This window comes from Callospermophilus lateralis, chromosome 1 (assembly GCF_048772815.1).
Source record: "Callospermophilus lateralis isolate mCalLat2 chromosome 1, mCalLat2.hap1, whole genome shotgun sequence".
Lineage (NCBI taxonomy): Eukaryota > Metazoa > Chordata > Mammalia > Rodentia > Sciuridae > Callospermophilus > Callospermophilus lateralis.
Window position 1 is genome coordinate 223872062 of NC_135305.1, and position 23374 is coordinate 223895435.

The 23374-nt window shown below is 59.7% G+C and overlaps 1 protein-coding gene across 1 annotated transcript; it reads right to left on the reverse strand.

Moving 5' to 3' along the window:
- Window positions 1–1581: 1581 nt before the first annotated feature.
- On the reverse strand, window positions 1582–20918 carry Onecut3 (one cut homeobox 3). The gene is made up of 2 exons (XM_076872421.2): window positions 19739–20918; window positions 1582–1874 (listed from the first exon to the last, which is right to left on the reverse strand). Exons 1-2 carry the CDS (start codon window positions 20916–20918, stop codon window positions 1582–1584), a joined length of 1473 nt encoding a protein of 490 aa, XP_076728536.2.
- Between the last annotated feature and the right edge of the window lie 2456 nt (window positions 20919–23374).

Below are 23374 nucleotides of genomic sequence, written 5' to 3' on the forward strand. Positions count from 1 at the left end.
TGTGTCAGTGTGAGTTTGTGCATGTCTGTGTATGTCCTCATGCATGCCTCTGGGGCAGGCTCACTTGTGAGTGGGGACATGGGGGTTTTCACTTTGGGGATTCTGCCCCAACACCCAAAGGTTCTAGAAGCATCATTCGGATGGGTTGCTAAGAAGCTGGGAGCACAGCGTGTCGATAAGGACAGAGGACACTCCACACACATCTTTGGTTCAAGAAAAAGGCACTCATCGACCTCGCTGTCCTCTCTCCTCCTTCTCTCGCTCTCTGGGGGCAGGGCAGCCCCTGGCTGCGGGGGACCCTAGCATCCAGCACAAGTCCTTGGGGGAATCTTTGGTATCAGGCGTGATTTTTCCAATCACAGATTGAAGGTTGAGTGAGGTAGCCTTTACCTAGGGGGGTCCATTGGAAATGTCTCTTGCGTTCTCCAGGGGAAATGGGGGGCCCTCCCTGGGAGGCAGCCCACAGGTGGGGCCAGAGGACCGGTTGGCTTCTGGATCTGGAACCCCAGGGGGGTGGGTCCTGGGATCCAGCTGCTGGCCAGTCCTGGAGGTCACCCAGAGGAGACAAGATGAGCAGGGTGGGTGGGTGCTCATCTCCATTTCTCACCCTCCCCCCTGCATTTTTTTTTTTTTTTTCTTTTTTGGCAAAAAATGGAGCAAGCAGATTCCAACTTCCTCAAAGTCGTCCTTCTCTCCTCGGGGAGAGCTGTGGCAAGCGCGCAGTTCACCTCAGGCTCCTGCAGGCTGAGTTCTGCACCCCAGGAGGCAGGGGTGGGGTGGGGTGGTGAATTCCAGGGGTCAGGAGCCAGCCCAGGCCTGGGCAGCTGGGTGCTCTGAGGGCCGGGGCTGGTGGAATCCAACGTCGTCTCCTGGTTTCTGGGTTCTGTCCTTCCCTGGGTACCACTCCTCAAGGTGCCTGGAGATAAAGTGAATAACCAAGGGTGCGGGGAGGGAGGCGTCTGGGAGTTACCCGCATGTTGGAGCTGGACCCCGGCGGTCTGGGTGGGGGTGGGAAGGGCGCTGGCCCGCAGGCCCCCTCCCCGGGCGTTAAGGCAGGCGATTCTTGGCACAAGGAGTCCTGGCCGCTGGGAGGGCAGCTCGGTTCTCGGCGGTAGGGCGCCGTCCTGCCAGCGGAGGGGGTCGGCGTGGGGTGGGGGGTGGGGGCTCTGCAAGGACCCAGCTTGACGGGGGTTTTGGCGACTTCCAGGGGGCCGAGTTCTTGGGGAGGGGACAGGAGGCGCTGGGGAGGAAGGAGGACAGGCCTCTGCCTTCCTCCGTGGGTCGGGGGTCTGGCGAAAGGGTTAGTATTCTTAAAATTCCTTTTTTTAAATACCCGGTTTATATTTCTAGTATGTGCTTCTTGACCCGCTTTAGGGAACGGCACAGTGAGCCTGGTTTTCCTCGAGGCCCCTGGCGTCCTGGGTGAGGGGCCGGGGAGCTCCTTTCCGCCGTCCCCTCGGGGTGGGGGGCTTCCTCGGCTGGGCGGGGTGGGGGAGGGCCCTTGTGCGCTCGGGCTGGGGTGTGCGGTCCCTCCCGGGCGGGGCGCGCGGCACCCCTGCAGCGCCCGGGCCGGAGGGAGCCTCAGGCCTTGGAGAAGGTGGCGGCGGCCCCCGCAGGGCCCCCGGGGGCGGCGCCCGGCTCCTCGGCCCAGCGGTTCATGCAGCGGCGCCGCGCGTTCATGAAGAAGTTGCTGACGGTGTTGAGCTCCAGGCCGAGCTGCTGCGAGATGGTGACCTGCATCTCCTTCGACGGCCGCTTGTTCTCCTTGAAGATGGCGATCAGCGTGCGCCGCTGCAGGTCGGTGAACACCAGGCGCTGCTTCTTGGGCTGCAGCGCGCGCTCCTTCTGCTGCTCCTGCTCCTTGCGCTTGCAGGCTGCGGGGAGCAGGGCCGCGGACAGCGCCACCGCGCGGCGGCCGCGGGTCCGGGCCGGAGGGCAGAGCCGCGAGGGTCGGGACCCGGAAGGGAGATGGGGTGGGAGGACAGAGCAGGGAGGAAGGCGGCCCAGAACAGAGGCAGGGAATGCAGAGCAGGGAGCGGGGGACGGCAGGGAACCAAAACGCAGAGAAGCATCGAGATGACCAGAGAAGGGGTGGGATGAAGGACCACAAGGGGCAGCGGGAGGGACAGCGCAGAAAAGGAAGGTGAGGACAGAGGGTCACGGGGCAGGAGGCAGGTGGGGAGACAAAGAAAGAGTCACAGAGTGAGCACTCTCCACAGCCAGCTCCCATCCCCCTCCCTGGGCCCATTCCCCCCCTCCCCAGCCTCTGGCCCCCAACCCCCTCATCTTCCCGCTCCAGCAGATTGCCGTCCCTAACCCTCAAAGGCTGGCTTTTCCCCTCCTTTCTGTAGCCCCAACCTGGGGGATGTCGGGGAACCTGGGTGGAAAAAGCGGTTAATCAGCCAGCCCTGGGCGCACCACAAACCCCACCACCCAGCTTCTGTGAAAGGCAACCAACATCCCCAGCTCCTCCCTGTGGGGCCTGATGGCCCTGGGGACCTTGTGCCAGGCAGACATTGGCACCCACAGCCCAAAGCAGATATCCAAGCGCCTCCCACAGGAGCCACTGAGACCTCCTTAGACTGGCCTACTCCAGTAGCCCTCTGCAGCTGAGAGGGTCTAAACAGAGGGCCTGGAGAGGGGGGTGAGGGTTCAGGGGCCACCCCTCCCTCTCCCAAGGGGCAGGCCTCTCTTCCTCTCTGCAGGGAGAAGGCCCCCAGCAGCCCCCACCACCCACAGCGGCTGGGGAAGGGGAACAGCATGGAGCTGAGCCTCACTCCCCAGCCTCAGCGGCAAGCCCCCCCCCCCCCCCCCCGCCCAGGACCCACTGAAAGGGCAGGTGGGCAGGCATCACCCCCCAGGACTGGCTCCCCACAACAGGGGCTGGGGTGGCTGTGGCCTTGGAGTTTGTCCCATCCCCAGTGCCTCCTCCAGCCGCTCCCAGTCACTGCCCCCCCAGGTGCTGAGAGAGGCAGGCTGTATTGTGGGTTCCTGCTGCCAGCCCCTCCCCTGTGCCAGCCCCAAGACACAGTGGGAGCACACAGCAAGGCTTTTGGTTTCAGAACACTTCAGACCAGATGTCCACCCATGTCCTCGGAAATAAACGGGTAAACTGGGTGTGGTGGCGCACGCCTGTGATCCCAGCAGCAAAGTTGGCCCGGGCAGGAGGATCATGAGTTCAAAGCCAGCCTCAGCAACTTAGAGAGGCCCTAAGCAACTTAGTGAGACCCTGTCTCAAAATAAAAAAGGGCCAGGGATGTGGCTCAGTGGCTAAGCACCCCTGGGTTCAATCTCTGGTACCAAATAAGTAAATTAAATAAATATTCCCTGCACTGTGACTCATTTCTTGGGGACAGGGTTTTGCCCATTTAGAGTGTGAAATGACACCATCTCACTCTCCTTCTCCCTCTGAGGAAGATGCTCAAAGTCTCTAATTGGCTGCTTCAGATTTTATGGTTAAGCAAGATGGACACAGTTTATTGGATATTTTAGAAAATCATCTAATGGGAGGATGGAGAGAGTATCAAGAGAAATGGTTAATTTCAGAAAAAAAATCAACAAAACAGGAAAAGCTATCAATATTGTCAGGGGGTGAGAGAAATGTATTCATGAAACAAGAATGTGGTGCTGTTAAAGAAAAAGGACAATTAGAGAAAAGGAAAAATGAAAAAGGGGGCCGCCGGGCTATAGCTCAGAGGCAGAGAGCTTCGCTTTGTGGCATGCGCAAGTCCTGGTGCTCCATCCCCAGCCCGGCAGGAGTGAATGATCTCACGCTAAAGTCAAGCCAATGTCCCAGAAAACAGAATAGAGCAGATGCAGTGACGGAGGAGACAATTACCACGAAGTTGGGGACAGAGTCAGGAGCAGGTTTGTCACTGGATCAAGAGGGATCCAACCCCAGAGGAAGAGATGGTCAAATAACGTAGAATCACTTCCAGATGGAAGGCCAAGAGGTTCTCAGTTATTCACATCAATGAATGAGGAAAGGCACAGGCCAAGACTCACCCTCGTGAAGTTTCAGAGCACTGGGAATAAAGGAGAGACCCTGGAAGCTTCCAGAAAGGGAAGCCAGATGTCACATCAAAGCTGGAAAATCAGTGACCTTGGGCTTCTCAGAAACTAGGAGAGCATGGGGCAATGCTTCCAAAATTGTTTTTTAAAACCAACCCCAATATTTTATTTATTTTTAAAAATTTCTTTTTTAGATGTTGATGAATGTTTATTTCATCCATTTATTTATATGCAGTGCTGAGAATCAAGCCCAGTGGCAAGTGCTCTCCCACTGAGCCACAAACCCAGTGCCTCCGATGTTTTATTTAATTTTAAGGTCTTAAAAGGCAGTGCTTATCTATTATCTACTTTCTATTTATGTAATATCATCTATTGTCTATTTATATATGCATGTGCATCCACACACATACAAATATGCTTCCAAAACTCTGAGGAAAAAATACTTATGTATTCCAATAGAATTGCCAAATTTCCAAACATTAGGCCTGAAGGCAGAATAAAGATACAGTCAGACAGTCCAGAGCTTCAAGTTGGCGTTGGGCACACCCTTCCTCAGAAAGCTACTGGAAGTTGTGCTCCATTCAAATGAGGAGGTAAATCAAAAAAAGGGAGATGTGGAATTCAGGAAATGTGATGCAACCTAGGAGAAAGAGAGAGGGGTCTCTGAATGATGAGGACGCCACCCTGGAAGACCACTGGACAAAGCTATCACCCACCTGACCCACAAGGGCATCCCCACTCAAACCAGAGCAGGAGCCCCACGGGAAGGGATAAGGGAGGAAGATCCTGTGGAGTAGGTTTTGCTTTCTGTTGGGGAGCGTGGGAAGAACTTGTGACTGTCAAGTGTTAGCTCCTGGAGCAGGTAACATTTCTACAAGCAGGGAAATGGAGTCCTGGCATTCTACACGGCTCATTGTGGGCCACATGCACAGAAACCCTAATAACGTCAGGTATTGAATATTGATTTAGGCAAAAGGTTGTATTTGTACCTACACTGAGAGGTTGCCAGAGGGTGTGGCAGAGGGTGGTTGAATAGGGAAAGAAGGCAGGACCAGGGCTGTAACTCAGTGGTAAAGCCTGCATGAGGGACTAGGTTCCCGACCCAGCACCAAAATACTTGGCCAAGTTTCCATGATGAGCACTGTCCCTGGCAGCCTTTTGAGTATCACGCGGGTGGGGAACAAGGGCGCGTCCATATTCTTACATGCAGAGAGAACACTGGACAGAAACGCCTGGAACCACCGGATCTCCAGCCTCTTCGGGGCTTGCTACCCTGTAAAGGCCCCAGGGACCAGAGAACACCAAGGCACAGGCAGCCAGTTTAGGGCAGGAGTCAAAACCCAGCCCAGGCTTTGAAGTGAAGGGGCCTTTGGTGCACACCTCTGACCCTCGGTACCTCACTCATCACTCCCCAGCAATTCACTCCGGATCCGTGCTCCGTTTATAGGAGGGACAGACGTGCAGATGCTGAGCTCACTAGACGGTGGTGTCCCGCCCTGCACGGATCCCATCACTCCTTTCTAGTGACCATAGTTCCACTTGGACTTGAAGGTGAGCCGCTGGCCCTGGGCTCTGCAGCCAGGGGCGGGTACAGGAACCAGCGTAGGCCTCCAGGGACCCTCCAAGGAGGGAAGGCGGATCGTCCCTACCCCTCCCCTGTCTCCATCCAGTGCCTAATGGGGACCCCGAGGCAGAGGCTGGGGGAGGGGTTGGCGCAGCAGAGTCGTGGAAAAAACTTCGCGTTTTGTCGATCACAGCAGAAAGAGGCTCGGCTGTCCCCGCCCTTCCCGGCGTTCAATCTAATTACAGCTCCTCACAGCCCCATCGATCGCGCTCCCGTCGGAGCTGTTTACCGGGAGCAGCTTTTGTCATTCGTCCCATCCCCCACGGCCCCTGCGGAGCCCCGGTCCCCGGCGCAGCCCCTGGCCAGCCCAGACCCGGCCCCACGCCAGCCCTTTTTACTGAGTGGAAAAGAGGCGGCGAGAGGACCGGGGTCCCCAGGGCTGGGGAGAAGGGAGCCGGGAAGAGAGGCCCCGGACTCAACCACATCCTCCCAAGGTCACTGTGGCTCCCACCTCCATAGCCCCCTCCACCCAGTGTCAGTTCAGGGCACCTGCCCTCCTCCAAGGCCTCCTCCTCCTCCTCCTCCAACATCACCTCCTGTGCCATCACCTCCTTCTCCATCTCCTCCACCTCCACCTTCCCTTCCATCTCCTTCTCCTCCACCTTCCCTTCCTCCTCCTCACCCTTCACCTCCTCCCCCTCCACTTCCATCTCCTCCACCCCCACCTCCACTCCTCCACCTCTTCCACCTCCATATTCTCCTCCTTCACCTCCATCTCCTCCTCCTCCATCTCCATTTTCTCCACCACTTCTACCTCCATCTCCTCCTCCACCTCCATCTCCCCCACCTCTTCCATCTCCTCAACCTCCATCTCCTCCTCCAACTCCTCCTCCTCCAACATCATCTCCTTCTCCATCATCTCCTCCATCTCCTCTTCCTCCCCCTCCCCCTCCATCTCCTTTTCCTTCACCTTCCCCTCCTCCTCCTCCTCCCCATTCAGCTCCTCCTTCACCTTCTTGTCCTCCTCATCCACCCTCTCTTCATCTCCACCTCTACCTCCATCTCCATCTCCTCCACCTCCATCTCATCCTCCTACTCCTCAGCTTCTCCTCTTCCACCTCCTCCTCCACTTCCATCTCCTCCATCTCCTCCTCCTCCTCCACCTCCATCTCCTCCTCCAACATCATTTTCTTCTCCATCACCTCCTTCTCCATCTTCTTCATCTCCATCTCCTCTTCCTCCACCATCCCCTCCTCCTCCCTTCATCTCCTCCTTCACCCTCTTCTCCTCCTCCACCTCCTTCACCTCTACCTCCACCTCCATCTCCTCCACCATCACCTCCTCCACCTCCATCTCATCCTCCTCCTCCTCCACCTCCATCTCCTCCACCTCCATCTCCTTCACCTCCATCTCCTCCTCCAACATTATCTCCTTCTCCATCACCTCCTTCTCCATCTTCTCCACCTCCATCTCCTCTTCCTCCACCTTCTTTTCCTACTCATTCCCCTCCACCTTCATCTCCTCCTTCACCTTCTTCTCCTCCTCCTCCACCCCTCCTCCACCTTCATCTCTTTCACCTCAATTTTCTCTTCTGTCTCCTCCACCTCAATCTCCTCCTCCTCCTCCACCTCCACTTCCTCCTCCTTCACCTCCATCTCCTCCACCTCCCCCTTCTCCACTTCCATCTCCACATTCTTCTCTGCTGTTATCTACATCTCTTTCTTCACTTCAGTCTCCTGCTTCTTCACTTCCATGTCCACCACCACTTCCATCTCCTCCTCCTCCTCCTCCACTTCCCCCTCCTTCACCTCCATTTCCTCCACCTCCACCTCCAAATCCTTATTGCCTCTACCTCCATCTCTTCCTCCACTTCAATCTCCTGCTCCTTCACCTCCACCTCACCACCACCTCCATCTCCTCCTCCTTCACCTCTATCTCTTCCTCCTCCACTTCCATCTCCTGCTCCTCCACCTCCAGCTCCATATCCTGCTCCATTTCTACCTCCATCTCTTCTTCCACTTCCATCTCCTGCTCTTTCTCCTCCATCTTCTTCACCTCCATCTTCTCCTCCCCTCTCCTCCTCCCACTTCATCTCCCCTATCTTCTCTACCTCCACCTTCTCCTCCTCCACTTCCATCTCCTGCTCCTTCACCTCCACCTCCTCCACTTTCACCTTCACCTTCACCATCTTCTCCTTTAGTAAGAGTTCTTCCTTCCTCCACAAATGTCTTCTCATCCATCATCTGTATCAATTCTACCACCATCACCTCTACCTCCATGACTTCCTTCACCATTGCCTTCTCCATCACCTCCTTATCAATCACCTCCTCTTCCATTCCCTTTTCCATCACCTCCTTATCAGTCACCTCCTCTTCACCCCTCTGCTGTCCCTCTTTTCATCCCCTCCTTCTCCATTGCCACCTCATCCATCACCTCCATCATCTTCTCCTCTATCTCCTCCACCTCCACTTCCATCTCCTCCTTCATCCCCTCCTTCACCATCAGCATTGGTTCTTCCTCATCATGCCTCCACCATCACCTCCACCATCTGCATCAGTTCTATCACCAGCATCTCTTCTAGCATCAGTTCTGCCTCCACCATCAGTTTTACTGCTACCACATCACCTGCACTCCTCCTCTGCCTCCATGTCTCCTCCTCCATTGGCCCTCCACCACCTGACCCATCTTCACCTTTTGCACACGGTCACCTCCTCTAGCAGGAGTCTCCCTCTGTCCTGCCACTCCCTGCACCTCTGTCCCTATTGCTTCCACTGGACCATCGCCAGCACCTTCCTGTTCACCCCTCTGCTGTCCGCTTGCTTGCACTACCAGACATCCACCTCCACATCCATCACTCTACCTCATCACCTCCTTTGTGCCACTCCACCAGCCTCTGCTCATCACCACCACATGCCTCCTGTTTTCTTCACCTCCACTGTGACCATCAGCAAGAGCAACCCCACCTCTACCTCCCCCGGTACCATCCACAACTCAGAGCCCACCCAGGCCCACCTGTACATGCCTAGCTCAGGGGACATGATCTGGGTTCCCTCACTAGGGGGTCCCAGGCTGTAGTGGGGGACAGAGAGGAACCTTAGGTACAGTTCCTGACCACTACTCATGGATGTGTGGTAGCTGGAGGATGGTGGGACCTTCGTGTGGGATTGTTGGGGCTGGGGGGACAGCAGACTGTGACACCCAAGGAGAGTCATTCCCTGTGCCTATGAAAGCCTCAGTACCCTTACCTCCATCTCCTCCTTCCAAAAAATTGGAAAGGAGGTTTTTGTCAGTGTGGGCCAGCCGCCCTGAGTCCTCCCATGGTTCCTCAGCTTGGGCCCTCCCCGTTCCCATCCACCTTCCACCGTGTCACCTCTATGTCCTCACCTCTTCACTCAGCTCCTCCCCAGCCACCCTGGTCTCATCTGGTCTCCAGCTCAGGGCCTTGGCACTGCTGTCCCCTCTCCTCAGAATGCTCCCGCACCCCAGCTTTCTCCCTGGAGGCCCATGCTGACCCCTAGCTTCATCCTGCTCTCATCTCTTCTCTGCTGTTTTCCCTGGACATCTGTCCAGGGACTCCATCAAGGATGCCCACTCTCTTTCTGGCCTGTCCTTCCAGACTCCAGGGGCTGAGTCTCCGAGTCTAAGAGCCAAAGATCCCAGAAACTCTGATTTCAGAAGATCAGCCAGCTCCTCCTTGTCCTCCAGGGCCTGGGGCTGAGGAGCTGGGCTGGCTCCTGGAGGGTCCTGGAGGTCCCAGGCGGTCCCAGCAGTCCTGGGAGGACATCAGTCATCATCCAGAAGAGACTGAGGTCTGTCTGAGGTTGAGCCCATCCGCAGGGCCCAGCACACCACCACCTGCCTCCTGTCTTGAACGTGGGACAGCCGCAGGTGGCTGTCCCTTGGTCTCCAGGAACAAGTCACAGGATCAGGAAATCTCCTGGAAGGGGTGGGGACACTTTCCTCCAGAGTGTCACCCCCTTTGCCTGGTGGTCCCTTGAAGTTCCCACTAGGTCCAGCAGAGGGCAGCCGTCCCTACCCAGCTAAGGAAGGGGCGCCTATTAGCTGTTCCGGGGCAGATGGAGGGGAACCCCAGGACTCCAGTGGCTGGATGAAAGCCCTCTGGTCACACCCCCAGGACTTGCCTCTACATCACCTGCACCCTCACTTCCTGCTCTTTGGAAAGGTGCTGGGGTCAGCAGACCACCAGGGGCCAGGGAGGTGGTCTGACCGGCTGCTCCTGGGAGCACTGCCTGGTGTTGCACCTGGTGCTTCCTCAACCCGGGGCCGGGCCAGGGTTCAGGCAAAACGCCCCCAAGGAGGTGAGGCTGAGCTTTTCTTGAGCTTCCATCTGAGGCCACCGGAGAAGCTGGGCTCCGGCCCCACTTTCTGTGGGGCCATGAGGTCCCCTGCCCCCAAATAACACTATCCCCTCTTCTGGAATCTTCCTGGAGGGGGGACGGTGGACAGCCCCTACATACTCTCAAGGTACAGCGGCTCACCCCCCAGAGCCCTGGTTCCCTCCCCTGTCCTTCCTTCTGGCCCTGCCTGCCCCTGTGGGGCCTGAGGCCCTCTGCTGTCATCCAGGAGTGGACCTAGGAGATGGGGCTGCTTGTTCCAGGACTCTCCCCGTGACTCCCTCGGTGGGTGGCAGACTCCAAGGCCCTGCTGAGGGAACTGGCCAGCGGGTGCCTGTAGAGGGCCCAGAGGGATTGGGAGGTTGGGGTCGGCTCTCAGTCAGGGTGGGGTGGGGACATTGGCCTGGGTCAGGTCACCCCTCCATGGACCAGAGTCCCGGCTGCCACTGGGCGCACCTGTTAGACCACAATCCTCAGGCAGGTGACAGTCCGAAAGACTCCCTCTGACCCTCTCCTCCCCACCCTCACCTCCCTCCCCTGCCCTCCCCCTCCCCTCCTCCCCTCCTCCGGCCTCCTGCTTCCCTCCCCTCTCCAGAGGCCCCTGGTGGCTCTGGCTCTGGTAGCTGCCGGCTCCCTGGGTCAGTGGGTGTCTCTTTGTGCTTCGGAGAAGGACCAACTCTAGCTGCAAATAGGCTGAACCTGCAGGCCCCTGCCTCTGCTGGGCCTGCCCTGGCTCTGCAGGACTGCCTGTGGCCAGGAGGAGGGTGACCACCCGCACGAAACCAGGAGAACCTATGACCATACAGAGCACACCCTGTGGCCAGTGGGAAAGGGAGAGTCTGAGAGTCCGCGGGCACAGAAGGCAGTGGCTGTGGGCGTGAGGAGTGGGCAGCAGACCTCAGCCGCAGTTCATTGACTGTAGCCCTGACCAGGGCCTCCAGCCCAGGGAGTCTCCCTCTGCCTGCGTCCCCACCCCAGGTCAACGGGGATGCTGGGCTGGGCTCTGGGACACTGGTTTCTTGTCTTATCAAGTATCACGCAGTAACCCATGACTCTGGGGGCCCCACCATGCAAGGGCCCTGAGACTCCAAGGCCACGGCCAGCCTGCTGGCCTCTCCTGCATTCATCTGGAGCTTGTTGTGGGGCCAGTCAAGGGCAGCCCTGCCTCACAGAGCCCTGAGGAGGGACCCTGGGCTGGGGAGGACCGCCTGAGATCTCCAGGAGACAGGAGAGGGGCAGCCAGGGCTTCCAAACAGAGAGGAACAGCCCCCTCTGAGCAGGTGGGCGGTGGAGCTGGCACTGGGGGGCTAGGGACGAATGGCTCCATGGGGACACACCTGGGTTGGGAGGGTCAGTGAAGCCCAGAGGAGGCCAGCCTGACCCAGCCACAGGGCCTGAGCCTGTGGGGGGTGGGAGGAATGGGAGGCAAAACCCCAAGGGTTGGGGTGACAGGAAAGGCCACAGTGGTGGTGGGCATCACTGCCATGCCTTGAACCACTGAGCCCCTGGCCTGCGCAGTGTGCCCCCCGCCCTGCCCCGTGGGTCCACCTGGGCGAGGGGTGAGCATTAGGGAGCAGAAACTGGAGCCACTGGCCCCTCCCTCTGGCCACCTCTGCTCCTTACTGGGCTCCAGCTTCCCGGAGCAGACAATTCAATACACAGCCTGGTCCCCGGCTGGGATGATGGCCCGTTTCCTTGGCAACGCGTCCTGCCCTGACCACCAGCTGCCAGGCCCCAGAGGTGGGGAACACTGACATCCCACACCTGGTGGTGTGCCCCTGCTTGGCTGAGCTGTCCTGGGCACCCCCCACTGGCCTCTTCCAGCCAGAGGTGACTAGCTCAGGGTCTCCCATTGTCCCTCAGGGGATCAAGCTCCAGAGCAAACACTCTTTTTGTCTAAATCCTGCAGCCCCGGACCAGCCAGAAATGGGGTTCAGTAGTGTGGACAGGTGTGGAGCCTTCTTCAAAAAGAGGGTTCAGGGGCTGGGGCTGGGGCTCGGAGGCGGAGCGCTCGCCTAGCATGCATGAGGCACTGGGCTGGATCCTCCGCATCACATAAATGTAAAATAAAGATGTTGTGTCCACCTTCAACTGAAAAATAAATATTTGAAGGAAAAAAGAAGGTTCAGAGCTGGGTCCTCATGCCCAGTGAGGCCCCAGAGGCCTCCTCACCCTTATCAGTCCCCACCCTGTCCCTTCTCCACCTCCGGCCAGGTGGCCAGGTGGCCAGGTGGCCAGGCCAGCCGCCAGCGCCCAGTCTTGGTAGAGGTTCACTTCCCTCTCCTCCCCCTCCCCTCCCTCCTCCCTTGATGGCATATTAATGGCCGCATTTCAAGACTTATCAGGGCAGAGAGGTTCAGCAGCACCCTCTTGCCCTGCTCCCCCTTCCTGCCCATGGCTCCATCTGGAGGCTAGACACCTAGGGCGAGGGCAGTGGGCGCCACTCTCATAGAGAACATCAGTCCCAGACCCCCACTCAGACACTCAGGGGGCAACCCAACCTGGCCCAGGTGCCCTGCACCCACACCCGCACACGGAGCTTTGACTTTCAAAAAGACGTCCAGGAGCTGACACTTGGGAATGAATTTGAAAAAGATGGCCAGAAAGGAAACAGATAAGAAAAGGACAAGGGAGGCCACCCAGAAAGGGGCTGGGGCTGACCCAGCATTGCAATTATTAAGAAATTAATCCACAGATAAACACACAGCAAAGGGACCCACCCCACCCCTTCCCGCCGGCTGGGGCTGCCCGTGGGGAGGGCAGAAGAGGAAGCAGTTGGATAAAGAATGGAAAACAAACACCTCACTACCAGGTGGCCCCCAAATCCTCTCCTCCCGTGCTCCGCGCTCCGGACGGACGCACAGGGGAGGGCAGACACTTGGAGGCTCTTGTTCACTTTTTTTTTTTTCTTCCTTTCTTTCTTTTTACTCTAACACCCGACCTTGGAAGAGGAAAGGGAAATAAAAACAACTGGGCCCTGCTGCCTCTTCAAGGGGAGCCCCTGGAGAAGAGCTGCCTCTGCTCCGTCTAAACTTGGAAACCGGCCGCAGCGGCCAGCCTGCCATCCAGGGAGGCCCGGGAGGCTGAGGCAGGAGACCAGCTTCCCCCACTGAGGGAGAGCCTGTCTCAGGATTTGACAAAATGAGAGGAACGGCCTTCTAGCTCAGGGTTCAATCCCCAACACCGCAAAAATCAACAGTGATAACCTGGGAGCTGGTCAGTGGGCTTTAAGTCATACAGGCCTTTCTCCTTTGAAGGGTCAAGGGGACCCGCAGGAGGAGGAAGAGGACGGAGGCGTCCGTTTTGCTGGTGGGGCGGGCTGAGCGCACAGCTCCCGCCGCCCTACGCACAGGCTGCGAGCCCGGGGCGCACGGGGAGCGGCTCCCGGGGTGGACCCAGGGTGCCCTGAAGGCTGCGCCCGACTGGGAGCCCTGAAGCTTAGAGGCCCAGACCCCTCGGCGGCCGGCCGAGGGCGAGCGCATAACCCTTTGGGTCGGGGACCCACGAGGGTGGAGGTGGGAACGCGGCGTCGCCAGACTCTGCGGGACTGCGCTTGCAAGATGGGCCAGACAGACTCTCAGACAGCCGGCCGGCCGTCGAGAGCGAGCGCCTGGACGCTGTGGGCGGGGGTGGGGGGGGTGGGGGGGGTGTGTGACTCCCGCCGCCTCCGTGAGCAGGCTGACCCTCCCCCAGAGCCCCAGGACATCCACTCCAGAGGCGGGAAGAGGTCGACGGCCCGGCAGCCGCTCCCCCAACTGCACAGCCGCTGTGTCTGGGAGTCGGTTCTTCCAGCGCCCGAGCCTCTCTGCTGTCTGAAGGCGGGTAGTCCGGGTTGGTCAGCTCACCTGTCCTGCTGTGAGTGTCCATCCCCGCGGTGGATCTCCTGGACATCTACACTGTGACCCTGCAAACTCTCCAGCAGCAAGCATCTCGCTGCCCTCATTTCTCTGCAGGAACTCCGTGGATTTGTCCCTTACGTCTGGGGGTTCCCTGGCCACCTCCACATCCACAGCAAGACTCGGGTGGAAGAGCGTGGCAGTTTCTAGCTACAACTACTTGGCAGAGGGGAAACTGAGGCTGCAGGTGTCCTGGGCCTGCCCAAGGTCCGGCAGATCACCAGGGCCCCTGGCTCGCCCAGGGCTCCCCTCCCCCATTAGTGCAGACTTCACATTGATTAGGGTCTATATTTAATTAAAAACTTGATCCAAACCAGCCTGAGCTCCTCTGGTTAAGCTGAGCCACTGCTGGCTCCACACAAAGAGGCTGCCTGGCCTGGCGTCACTCCCTACAGCTGCCCCAACTTTCCTGCCTCTCAGCCTTGTCCCCATGGGTCCCACCAGCCAGAAGTGCCCTCCCCTATCCATGCAGGAAAGTGGGGAGTGCAGACAGGAAGCTATCTGACATCTGAAGGTCTCTGGAGGGGGGGGGGCACAGGAGAAGGTGTGATGAGATGGGTGGAGTGGCAGCTTCCATGTGGCCATACGAGGCCCCCTCAGCTTGGAGAGAGGAAAGGGTGAACCTCAAGACCAGGAAGGAGGTGCCTGCCGCAGGGTGGGGTGGGATGCGGTGGTTCAGACTAGAAAGGTAATGGCTGATAGGGAAGAAACAAACCTAGGAAGGGGAGAGAGGTTCGTAGAGAAGATGGGTGGATGCTGGGTTAGCTCCAAAACTTACTCTAAGGGGACTTCAGCATAAAGGGATGAATGTCAGTCCCAGCCTCCTGCCAGGCAATCAACTCCCTAGATTCATCTCTGTGACTTGGGGCATGTGGGAGTGACTGCCCCTGCCAACAGGCTCTGATGCCATGACAGAGAGAAATTATTGAACCTGGCACTGGTGGGCTGGACCGCTAAGGCTGGGCCCAGGCCACCCTGGGGGGTTGGCGTTGGGGAGGGCAAAATTGCAGGGACCCTGGTTGACCCAGTTGGATGGCAGGAAGCTGAGACTTGGCTCTGACCCCTCTCCCCATGGACTCTGGTGGGAACTGTCACCCTCCAAGGAGCTGGAGGGGAAGCACAGGCCCATGGCTAGGCTGGCACAGGTGGTGAGCAGAAAAGGTGGAGCTGGTCACCCACCAGAGGACCATGCAAGCAGCCTGTAAATTGGAAGGCACCGTGCCCACCTGAGCCTCAATCCACAGAAGGGCTTCCCTACTTCCCAGCCTCCATCCCTGCAGTGCCAGCTCCAGAGTGACCACCCTGCCCTACTGCAGGAGGTCAGGGTGCTTGGGAACCCCAACCCTGGTCTCAGCTCCACCAGGCTCAGCCTTTAGAGAAGCTGGAACCCCGGCCACACTCCTGCCCATTATGGAAGCTGAGGCTGCTGGAGCCCGGCTCTGAATCAGAAAAGGGGTGTGGCCTTGGAGGTGCCCTCCTGGCCTCAGCCTCAGCTTGCTTGCCTGTAAAGTGGGCACAGCAACTACATTCAGTGTAAAAGAGAGTTGCACAGGCCATTTCATCTCTGACTCTGGACGGGAGGGAGTGGGGACCAGGACCTCAGTCATCCAGGTGACCCTGCCCACCCCGGTGCCTGCTCTGCTCCCCTGCCTCCGGTACCAGATCCCCATGGCCCAAGTGCTCCTCAAGAGGGAGGGCACTGGTTGGGGACACCCAAAGCACACTGGGCATCATTCCTGGTGATCTCTCCTGGATCCAGCACTTAGGCCCTGCTCTGGGGATCCCCTGGTGGGCACCTGCAGAGTCCCCTCCTGCCACAGATCCTGAAGTGTCAGAGAGATGGGGAAACTGAAGCTCAGACTCTTGCCTAGCATCAGTCAGTTGGGGATGGAGCCCAGGTGATCCCCAACACTGGTCCTCTGCTGCCTAGTGGGGCTAGAGCTCTCTTCTGGGGTGTCTGTACAAGACACTCATTCAGTGGGAGGTAGGGTCTTCACCAAAGGAACAGGGGTCCTAAAGAGTGGATGGCTGACCCTCCAGGGGACTCCCAGCTGGCACCTTTGGGCCAGGGCCTCCCCCATATCAACTCTGACCTGGATGGTGGAAGCAGACGCGGGTTGATGTCCAGGTGGGCCAAGGAGCCTGGGTGGGGCCAATGTGCCCCCCCTTTTCCTTTCCATCCCCAACTCCTCCGGACCCCCAGCAATCTCTTTGCCCACCCAGTGCCAGAAACAGCCCTGGTTTTGATCTTCCATTTGTCCCATGTAGAGGCCAAGACCCCGTTGGCTCTGGGTCCCTCCCTCCCTTGGTTTCCCTCACGCTGGTGTCCACCATCCTCAGGGGTTCCAGGCTCCCGCCTCAGCACCAATGCCCAGCCCGAGGAGGAGGACACAGGTCCCCTTTTTCAAAGGGCTCCATCTGATATTTTATCATATATATATATATATATATATATATATATATATATTCTGATCAGTTACAAAAAATACTTTTCCTTTGGAGTTGCAATTTAAACAATATTTGAAGACGGCCAAAGCTATCTATCGACCCGGCCACAGTGATGAATTGGAGACGGTAATTCGAAGTCATCGACCGCCCCACCCCTCCCCCAGCCCCTCTCCCATAATCACAGTTTGCAAGGGAGGGGTCTCTGCAAGGAGGAGACCCTGGATGAGCCTCCAGCCCAGAGGGAATGGGGCTGGGGGCTGCAGGGTGGGCCCTGCCTGGATCTGCAGGATCCAGAGTCAGCCTGTGGCAGGCAGAACCTGGCCCCAGCACCAAAGGCGCACGTTTTACAGACGGGTAAAATGAGGCCCGCGAGCCGGAGTCCGGGCCTGCGACTCAGGTCTTTTGAGGACTTCTTGGGCGTCTCAGTGAAACAAAGAAACCACCGATTTCCTCCTTTCTCCGGGCCGAGATCCGCCGGGAGGTGGACTGGGAGGGGCCTGGCCGCGGGGCAGGGTCCTGGGGCCAGGCTCCCACCTCTGCGCTGGCCTCCCCTTTGTCTCTCCCTCTCGCCCTCCCTCTGCTCCCGTTTCGGCCAGTTTCTCCACTCGTCGGTCTCCTCCCCAGTTTTCTTTATTTTCTGTCTTTGGACCCCTTCCCGTCGATCTTTACCCCCCCAACACACACACCATCTGTTTATTTCTTCTCTCCTTCTCCCTGCGGACGCCCTTGCCCTTCCGTCACCCTTTCTGTCCCCGCCCCAGCCTGGGGAGACTCTCGGCGGCCCGGGACGAGTGGCCAGGGGCTACAAGACGAGGACTGGGACAGAGAGTTCTGGGACGGGGCGGCGGCCACGGTCCAGGTAGGAGGGCTTCGGCGCCGGCCGGCGGGTGGAGGAAGGGCAAGTCCTCCCGGGGGTTGGAGTTATGCTGAGGGGTGTCCGGGCGCCCCGGACGTGGGGCATCTGCTGGCGCTCGAGGCCGCCTGGCAGGCCGGCTGTCCAGTGGGGACGCGCCTGCCGCCTCCCGCTAACCGTGCGATTTGCCGCCACTTAACCGCTCTTCATTAGCGCAGCGACCGGAACTAAAGGCCTCGGCCGGAGCCTAATTACCCCGCAGCCCTGGCCGCCGCTGCTAGTCCCAGGTGGAGTGTGCAGGTGTGCTCGCGGCCCCAGGCACGAGGGAGGTGCGAAGGTCAGGGCTGGGCCACCCCCAACAGACCTGGGGACAAGACAGGTCCCGGCTCATCAGGCTCAGGACGTCCAACTCTGCCTGAGGCTCAGTGTGTGCCTGGCCCTGGCTCACCCCTCCGGTTGCCCCCGGCGACTGCCATGGCCTCTGTCCCAACTAGTTTCCTAAATGGGGGACAGGCTTTGGAAGACAGAAGTCAGGGAGGCAGCCTCAGAACTCCAGCCCAGCCTCAGTTTCACCCTCTGTAAGTACACCTGCTGCAAGCAGGACACTGAGGCCGGGTGGCCATGGGGTGGACGGAAGTGCACACAGACCAAGGGCTGCGGCCACCAGGCAGTCCCCACACCAGAGTGGCACTGTTCACCTAGCAGTGACCTCCATCCCAGGGGAAGGGGCTTCTGGCTTGGCCTGTAATGATCCTCTGTGGGCCCTCAAAATATGTCATTCAAATACCCTGAGGGGTCATCTTACATGATAAGTTGGCCATGGTAAAGGCCAAGACTGTGGCTAATTCAGGGTTCCCCTAGCCCACTAGGTCCCCCAAATGTGTGGCCTGGATTTGAGGCAGTTGATGGGCATGGAGGTATATAAAACACCTGGCGTAGTGCCAGCCGCTCATGCCTGGAGAGGGCTGCCCCTTCCACAGAGCCTATGGGACGTGCTCTCTACCACCTGAGGTCACCCCATCACACACTGCAGGCTGCCATTGTGTACTGATGTGACTGAGCATCCACAGTGAGGCCATGCGGGCCCCTGCATGTGTCCTGGGAACAGGACACCCTGGTTCAACCCTCACAGGAAACTGTCCAGATTCTTGTAGCCATTTCTAACGCATTCCAACAACCTCCTGGAGACTTAGTTACTTGCCACATTAAAAAGATGGCTTATTTCCCCGTGGCCCAAGTGGAAAATCCAAGACTCCCACAAGAGGCTCCAGCTAGACACCTGGCTTTTCAGAAGGGGAAACTGAGGCACTCCTGAGGGTGCAGTCTCCAGGAGGCTGTCCAGTCTGCCTGGGGTGTGGAGAAAGAGCAGCTTGCAGGGGGGCTGCAAATCGGGGCCATCTCTATCCCCCATGGTGTCCCTCTTCCCACCCCCTGCTTGGTGGCCTGTGCTGGGGTGCAGTCAGTCCCTCCTTGTCTCCTGGCTGATGGGGAGTCTTGCTTGAGCCCCCGCCTGCCCCGCCCTCCTCGGCTCTCCTGTGCTGGAGAAGACCATCGATCTGGCACTGGAAGCTGCTATTGTCCCTGTGGCAGGGGTGTGCAGCCCCCTCCCCAGCGTGGCCAGGGAAAGACCCCCTTCCTGGGCCAGGGGCTCTCCTGCACCCCCACAAACACAGGATGGGGTTTGCCCTGGGTTCCTGTAGACCCAGCTGACAGCAGGGAGGAACAGTAGGGGTCCAGGAGGCTGCTGCCTGGGTGGGATTGAGAGAGACTGAGGCAAGAGAGAAGAAAGAGCGAGGAGCTGGAGAAATCCTGGGAGCCAGCTGAAAATAAAGAGCAGTTTGTTGGGACAGAGAGGTGGGACGTGGAAAGGGGAAAGACAGAACGGAAAAGCACGGAGGGGGGGGGCGCACCCCACCAGGAGCAAAGGCGGGCAGAGGCGGGCAGGAGGCTAGGCCAGGGTGTGAAGGCCTCTGGGCGGCCGAGCTGAGGGTCCCGAGGGCCGCCCCTCCCCCGCCCATTCTCGGGTGACCTTTGCCAGCGGCCGGAGTGGGGGAGGGGGCTATCGATCGCAGGGGCTGAGCTACAAAGAAGAGAGCGCCAGGGCTGGGGCTGAGCACCGACTCTGTGGCCCGGGGCTGGACGCTCAGCGGTCCCTCTTGGGCGCGTCGGGAGGAGGGGAGTGGCCCGCCAAGCTGACAGCGGCGGCTTGTCCGGGGATACAGCAGCAGCACCACTCCTCTCCAGGCGCGCGATCGTGTACACACACACACACACACACACACACACAATGAACTACATTGAGCGATGCTTCGAGGAGCAGCCCGGACCCTCCCAGCAGTCCAAAAGGAAGTAGGGAACCCTACCCATTCCGGAAAGAGCAGCAGGGCGACAAGGGGTGGGGGACCGCACAATTCCTTTCTCCCCTTTTGGTGTCGGCACAAACCCACAGAAGCGCAGACAGCGGTCTAGCCTACTGCGAGCCCGCGGGGAATGGTAGGGTGCACGGTAGGAGAGTGGGGAGGGGGTCTGGGCGCTCTGCCGCCTCGCGGCTGGGCGCTGGGGAGCCCAGAGCCCGCGCTCTGAAGTAGGGCGGTGAGCGCCAAGCTCCTACCTGCGAGGCGCAGCGCCGACATGCGCTGGAACTCCGGCTCCTGTAGCCACTTCCACATCCTGCGGAAGGTCTCGCGGCCAGACTTGAGCTTGCTCCACGGCTTGGGGTTGCGCAGCAGGTCGGAGAGCGTGCCCTGAGAGCGGCACAGTATGCGCTGCGCGAAGATGGCCTGCGGAATGCTGTAGCGTTTCAGCTCCGCGGTGATGCGCTGCGCCACCTCCTTGGTGTTGATCTCCTCGGCCGCGGTGCCTGCGCCAGGGCCTCCGCCGCCTCCGCCTGGGCCGCCGCCACCAGAGTGCGGCCCGTGCGCCCCAGCCGCCGCCAGCCCTCCAAGCGGCGCCAGCAACCCCGCGGCGCCCCCGCCGCCCGCTCCACCACCACCTGCACTGCCTCCACCTCCGGGCAGCCCTCGGGCTAGCGCGTCCTCGGCTCGCCCCAGCAGCGCGGCGTGCGGCTCGAAGGCAGCAGGCGGCAGCAGCTTGTCTCCGGCCAGGTGGCCCGGCGCCCCGTAGGCAGCCAGCGGCGGTGGCGGTGGCGGCGGCTGAGGGGCGCTGTGCAGCGCCGGCGGCAGCGCGTTGGGCAGCGGCGACAGCGGCGACCCCATGGCGGGCAGCTCCTTGCCATAGGGCCCATAGAGATGGCCCACCGAGGCGAGTGCAGCACGCTCGTCGCGCATGAGGGTGAAGCTGCCGCTCACACTAGCAGCCAGGCGTTGCGGCGGGGGCGGCGGGGGCGGCGCGGCCGCGGGGTGCGGGTGTGCGTGAGGGTGGCCGGCGTGCGCTCCGGCCACGGCCGCGGCAGCAGCGTGCTGGTGGAACTTGTCGGCCACGGCTGCGAGCGGCGGCAGGTGCTGCAGGGGCGTGAGCGTCGTGTAGGTGCCACCCAGACCCGGCGCCTCGCAGGCCATGCCCATGGCGGGGTGCAAAGGACCCGCCAGTTCCCCGCGGAAGTCAGCGCCGCCGCCTGTGCTGCCCGCTCCGCCCGCGCCCCCGGCGCCCCCGCCGCCGCCGCCGCCGTCCAGCAGGCTGGCCATGCCGGCCACCAGGCCCGGGCGCCCGGGCGCAACCAGGCTGCGGTGCTGTGCGGCCGCAGAGCGCGCGTGGCCCGGGCTCAGCAGCTCTCCCGCCTGCGCGTGGGCCACACCATGCAGCCCCCCCAGGCTCTCCAGGCTCAGCTCCATGCTCAGCCGCCGTGCGCTGGCCCCTCGCCGGCTCGGCCTCCCGCCCGCCGCGCGCGCTGCTCGGCGCCGGCCCGGCGCGCTCAAGGCCGCTGCATGGCCCCCGCCTGCTCCCCGGTGGCTGCGCGCGAGGCTGCCCGGCTGCGCGGCGCACGGCCCGGCCCGGCTGCGAGCACGGCCACCAGGATGTGGCGGGGGAGCAGCCGCTGGCGCCCGGGCCCGGGTCTGACGTCAGCGCCCCCGCCCACCGGCTCCCGCCGCCACGGCCTCCTACCGCCTCGCTCTCCGCCCGCCTCGGCCCCCTTGAGCGCCCAGCTTGAGTGGGTCAGACTGGCCGGAGTGGGCCAGACCTGGGGTTCTAGGTTTGGTATCCCTAAGCCCTCCAAGGCCCCCTGGGGTCTCCAGTACAGGAAACTCCCATGGTGGACAGGGGTCTGAGGACAGCCTCGGTCTAAGGGAGGGCAGGGGGCCTCATCTCTGCGTCTCTGCTTTCTCACCAGAGAGCCCCAAATGTGACTTTCCTGCCTCGCGTCTCCACAGAGTGCCTGGGAGTGCGACAGGTCACTGCCAGAGCTCCGGTCCACCCCTTGTACAGAGCCCCACCAAGAGGGTCGCTTCTGCAAGCTCCACCCTTAGGCAGACGGAGAGTCACAGCGTCCCTCAAATGACCTCTTCGGGGTAGAAGTGGAGAAAGAGGGAGGTCACAGTCTGCCTTGCCCCAGAGTGAAGATTGGCCCCATGGGCCTCAGTTGCCCCCAAAGGTGCCATGGAATATCCAGCCTCAGGGGTTCCAAAGGCCCTTCCCAATTCCAGGCTCCTCCTTTTTTCCTCCAGTCCCAGTGTGCCAGGAGCCTGACGGTTACCATTGAAGATTTCCTGTCACCCTCCAGCCCAGAGAGGCTGGGGACACACGTCCTGTTTCCTGAAAAGTCCCTGCCATAAACTCCACGTCCCTGGGATTTTCCTTGGCAGAGGAAGCCAAGGTGCTCTTCATCACCTGGAGACAGGTGAGGCCCAGGGTCCTCTTGGAAATGGGGTAAATAGGTGGCTTCCTATGATCAGAGAGACCTCTGTGGACAAGATCCCTTCAGGATGAGATGCAGGTCAGAGAGGAGGATCCATTGTGCCCAGGCCAGATCTTAGAGGGTCCCCCCAACTTGGAGCCTGAGTCTGGAGTCAGGAGGGTATCCAAAATGCATGCACTCCTATCCTTCCTATGACATCTGTCCCAGGGTAACCCTGTTCATGTTCTAGAATGGGAAAGGGAAGGGCAGCATTATTAGGGCTGAATTTTGGAAACCCCATTTGTCCCCATCTCAGTAGGGAGAAGTAGGGCTCTCAGCTGAGGGCAGGAGGAGGACCCAGGCAAGGAGCCCTTACAGGGAACCCATTTGGGCAGCCTGGGACTTTCAAAATGATTCTCTGGCCCCTGTAGACCTGGCTGTACATTGAAGATTCTGTTTTCTGACTAGGTCAGACCCTGTACCAGGCCCTTTCTCCATTTCTCTTCTATGATGGGGGGGGGGTGCAAAGGAGGGGTTACACTATCCCCTGCAGACAGAGAGGGAGGGGGCTGTGCCTGGGTGGGCTGGGGAGTAGCAGTCGTTGATGCACCTGAGGTTTGGAGGAGACAGTAGAGTGATGTGATCTCACTCCTGGGTGGGATAGGGCTAAAGGGGACCCCTATTAGTACTTGGTGTTTAGGATTGAGCATCTAGTGAGCACCTACTGTTTATCAGGCACATTCTTCTCACACCACTGGATCCCTCTAGTTTAAGCCCCAGTTGTACCCCTTCTTTCTGGTGTTGTCCTAAAGCGAACACCACCCCAAAATACAGGCCCTTGGACTTCCCCACTTCAGGGCTTGTGTGCAATTTCAGGTTTTGCACATCTTCACGCTTTTCTACAGGGTGGGGAGCAGGTCTGGGCAGGTGAGTTTCCTGGTAGTCTTGCAGATCTCAAGTCCGGCGAAGGGAGAGTCTGGCTGTGCCCAGGCTGGCCCTGAAGTCCCCAATTCTACTGAGCAACAATCACAGATAATTAAAAATAATGGTGGGGTCTAAAAATCAATCAGCCGCTGTACAACTGTAACACCCTGGGCTCAGCGAAGGGCAGCAGGGGATCAGGTCTCTACTGGTGGAAACTCAGGGGGAAGTCGGCCCAGATCCAGCCCCGGGCAGCTTGGTGGGGAGGCACTCAGGATCTGAGCTCCTTTCCTTATGGATCTTCTACAGCTCCATTATGTTATTTTTATGACAAGCATCATGGCTTTTCAAATGGGGGAAGCCACCCTTTGAAGGAGAGAGTTGGCTCAGGGACTTTGAGATAGGGGCTCCCTCTCTGCACCGCAGGGTTCCAGCTACAGACCCCTGTCAAGCTCCCTAGATTGGAAGGGCCTCCCAGGCTCAGCCTTATCCAGGTGCAACCTTCCTCCTTCCTTAAGTTGGGGGGCCCTGTGC